Below are 4334 nucleotides of genomic sequence, written 5' to 3' on the forward strand. Positions count from 1 at the left end.
AAGGACAAATAAACATAATCAATAGGCTTGCATCATTGATTAAGTCATATTTCACATCTAAATGAGTTTTGAGGCCACTTGGAAAGAAAATCTTTCAGTTTTCTGAGCTTTGGGGACTTAGGAACAGTGGATGAGGGACTGAGGACCTGTTAAATAGGCTAAAGTACATACGCTGGAAGTGCAAAGAGGGAGCTACATCGGAGCTGCAAGAGTTGGTGAAAGTTTTGTGAATGAGGTAGAATCTGGGCTATAATGAGTTAATTTTCTATCCCTTGTGAGTGAAGTATCCACAATGTCTTGTCTACATGTTACATTAGCCATGGCAGCTGTGTTTTTCTGCTTGAGCTGCTAGGAGCCCACAAGGTGTTTTTAAGGTGTTTTCCTGAGATAGCCTCCATAGTTAGAAAAAAGACTGACCACTGAGATTTATCCAAAGCGGAAACTGGAAGGAGGAGATAGGAGTACTCATTGGACAGTGTGGGAGTCTTCAGGAGAGAAGCTGGCGGGAACCTAGAAGAGGATGTAGTCTCATCTCTGAAAGATGGAATATAGGCTTCAATTCCTTGGTAACTCCAGTCTCTTAATAGTTCACTCCATACAACGGATCCTTTGGCTTTTGGTTAAGAAGTTAGACTTGGAACCCTTTCACATTCCATTCTCATTGCTAAATGCCTTTGGTTTACCCACTGGACAAATTCCTAACATGACTGGTTTTCTCTGGCATCCACTCTTTCCTCTTATCTGGCCTCACTTCTCATTTTCTCCTTTGCCTTAGATAATCTTTTGCCTGTTTCCCCTGAAAGGGATTCCGCATCAGGAAGAGCAGGAATCTACCTTGTCTGGGTCCTCACCTCTCGCCACTCCTTCACCACCTTTAAAATGTCAGGACAGCACACAGATGCAGACACACTTCCTGCCCAACAACACTATTCCTAAGAGGTGCTTGCCAGGAGGGATGAGTCAGAGGTATGAAGGGAAATGTTGAATTGGGGGAGTCTGAGAGGATACTAGAGGCAACAGCTTTAAGTGGTTACCTGCCTGCGAGAACAGGGAGGATAAAGGAAATTGGGGAATGAATGAGGAAAGAACAGGAAAGTAAAAGCCAGGTCAGAGTACAACAAACTTTTTATTCCCTCCAGTCTCCCATTTGTGTATGTCCCTGACTCTTGAGTGTGTTACAGTCTAGGAGGGTGAAGTAGAGAAGCACCCCAGTGGGGAGGAAATCTCAAAGTCAGTCACACAGTGAATCCCCATAGCCATTTTCTCAGATACCCTCCTGCGCCCGTGCATCTTTAACCACACTATTTTTGATAGATTTGAATTCAGAGGAAACAGGCTGAGGGCAGCCGCTTACATCCTCTATTTACTCAACCCCATAGCTTGATTAGATCTAATCTCTTCTCTGCTGAAATTATTCTTTCACCAATTTTCTTGTTCTTCAGAGCAAAAAAGGGAAAGTGGTGCTGAGTAAGAATAAGACTCACTGATCCCATTCATTCTATATCTATTGAGCACCTCATGTGAGCACTATTCTACTTTCTGGACCTAATTGGGAAAAAAGGATCTCTCTCTCTTCATTTCTGTGTCTATCACTCTCTTGACCCACCCTCCCTCGAACCCCCTATGCCAGACTTTTTTCTTTTCTGAGGAATGAATATTTGCCCTGAGCTAACATCTATTGCCAATCTTCCTCTTTTTTTTTGTATGTGAGCCGCCACCACAGCATGGCCACTGACAGACAAGTGGTGTAGGTCTGCATCCAACAAGTGGTGTAGGAACTGAACCCAGGTCTGCTGAAGCAGAGCATGCCAAATTTAACCACTAGGCCACTGGGGCTGGCCCCAGACTTTTTGGCTATAGGACCAACATCTTCTTACTTGGCATGGCATAAGTGATGAGTGTTGGCTGAATAAATTTCTAAATGGATCCAGAGAAAGAACAGGGGGGGCCCAAAAAGAAGAGGAAAAGGAGAACAGAGAAAAGAGAGGGAAAAAAGAAGCAAACGAAAGAGGCAGGTGGTACAAGATGGGAGGAAAGGGAAAAGGGTTGAGAAGGCTCAAGAAAATGAGTTCTGTCCTTGCCCCAGCACATGGTCCGTACCACCATAACACCTTACCAGCAGACCCCTACACCCAGGCCCTACATTTTTTTGAACTCAGGAAAAGAAACCCAATTCACATTGTTCTCCAGATGCATTCACAGATAGAATCACTTTAATTTGAATCCACAGCAGAGAAGTGCTGTGTGGAAAGCCGCGGAGGCTGATGTGATTGCCCTAGAGGCTCATGGTTGGTGGCAGGGAAGGAGATGGGTAAAGAATGCATTAAACTTGTATAATCCACACCCAAAGACAAACAGAGCAGGGAGCAGACTGATGACCAGGATCACAGGAAAGACTAGAGCAGTTCTTCACTTATCTCTTTCCAGGGCAGGAGATAAAATCCAAGAGATGAGAACCTAGAGAGACTAGACATCATTACCCTCTTCTGCCACCTATAATCCCAGGAATAAAATGCAAATTGAGTGAACCCCAGGGCAAAGAAAAATTATATTTTCAGGGGAGAATGATAAAGAATAGGCCAGCTTCTCTTCCCAGTACCTTTTTTGCGGAATACCTAAGAGGAGGAAAATAGTGTGAGAAAGAAGTGGAAAGAAGAGGAAAATGTAAAGAGGAAGAAGATAAATTGCTTCCTTGTCCAGACCTTCATGTTACCTGGAGCTTCATGTCACTACAGGATATAATAACGAACTTTTCAAAAATGAAAGTTAGGTAATTGCAATGAGGAGTGACTTGGTCTGGTTTGGATAACTTGCAGAGTGTCAGATCAAAAGGACGGGAGCTTTTGTGACATTTGGCTCCCTTGAGGTCACAGGCAACAACGGGACTATTACAGACAGCTTTGACTGTATCTAGATTCTCATGGATGAATGTGTACTGGGTTATGCATGGGTGGTTGTGCCCCTTCACTTTATGTGCCATTAGGGCATTGCATTCCCTGGCTGTCAGGTCAAGCCTAAGATAGTCTTTGTTGCTCTGAAAGAGAGCCTCAGCTCTGAGCATCTTGTTTCCTCCAACTTCATCTTCACCAAGGATGGTATCTTCTGGCCACCCAGGTTGCACCACTCCTTTGTTGCTAAGCAGCAGGGCTTCTGCGGTTTGGGTGCCCTCTCCCTTCTTAGTGGTCTCGGTCTTCTCCTGTGAGTCACTGGACCAAAAGTCATTCAGTGGTTGATTGCTATCCTCCAGGACTGCTGCGGCCATCTGAAGCCCCAACCCCAGGCCCAACCCCAGGCCCAGCAACAGCAGCAACATCATGAAGAAGATCTGCACCAGAGTCAGCTTCATTTTGCCTAGAGGGGAGGAGAGAAATGGAAGGACTGACTGTGAGGTGAAACTTGGCTCTGGTAGAGACCCTAGACTCCCTAAACCCTGACAGCATAGTCTTTGGGGTCTCCTCTCCCTTCCTAACATTACCCCATCCCCCTCAAGGCAGGGATCTTTTTCTCATTCATTTCCCATTTCCCCTGTCCCTCCCCACCACATTCCCTGTTGCTGTATAATAACATGTGGGTCCTGCAGAATGGGAAGATGACCGGGGAGGCAGTTCTGAAATTGGATCACATATGAGGAATCAGTGGAGAAAGTTGATATCGGTTGACTTTTAAACAGGAAAGTGTTCCAAATAACCCAAGAGAATGGTTGAGAAAACTCACAAGTACAGTGTCACATTTTTCTTGAGAGAAATTCTTGTGGAAAGCCTATTCTCTATAAAGGACTAGATTGACCATAGGAGACCATTTCTCTATTTTAGCCCAAATTTATTTTTGCTTATTCAAGTATCTATTGCTCCCCTGGCTACTCACTCTCCCACAAAAAGATTAAAAGGAGTACAAAATGTGCTATAGTCCATTCTCACTCCTAAGCTGAGGCCAGGCAGGGGGGAGGGGGGTGGTGATGGGGATATGCCCAATTTCAACCTCAAGACCCTGCTAAAACTACATCTCGTTGTGCCAGATCCCTTCTACTACCAAGATCTCTTAGCACTTGAGTATTTCCTACTGATTAGCTTTATACTTTTGGGGAAGAAACAGAATAAAAATGAAACCAAAAAAAAACAAAACAATTGGGGCTGGCCTGGTGGCACAGTGGTTAAGTTCCAGGTGCTCTGCTTCAGCAGCCCAGGGTTCACAGGTTGGGATCCCAGGCGTGGACCTACACCCACTCCTCAAGCCATGCTGTGGCAGCATCTCACATACAAAAAAATAGAAGAAGATGGGCACAGATATTAGCCCAGGGCCACTCTTCCTCCAGCAAAAAGAGGAAGATTGGCAGC

General features: G+C 45.0%; 1 protein-coding gene across 1 annotated transcript; it reads right to left on the reverse strand.

The window, feature by feature from the left end:
- Window positions 1-2704: 2704 nt before the first annotated feature.
- Window positions 2705-3346, reverse strand: RNASE10 (ribonuclease A family member 10 (inactive)). Its single transcript, XM_058540391.1, has one exon. The coding sequence runs from the start codon at window positions 3344-3346 to the stop codon at window positions 2705-2707; it is 642 nt and encodes a 213-aa protein (XP_058396374.1).
- Between the last annotated feature and the right edge of the window lie 988 nt (window positions 3347-4334).

This window comes from Diceros bicornis, chromosome 5, assembly GCF_020826845.1.
Source record: "Diceros bicornis minor isolate mBicDic1 chromosome 5, mDicBic1.mat.cur, whole genome shotgun sequence".
Taxonomy (NCBI): domain Eukaryota; kingdom Metazoa; phylum Chordata; class Mammalia; order Perissodactyla; family Rhinocerotidae; genus Diceros; species Diceros bicornis.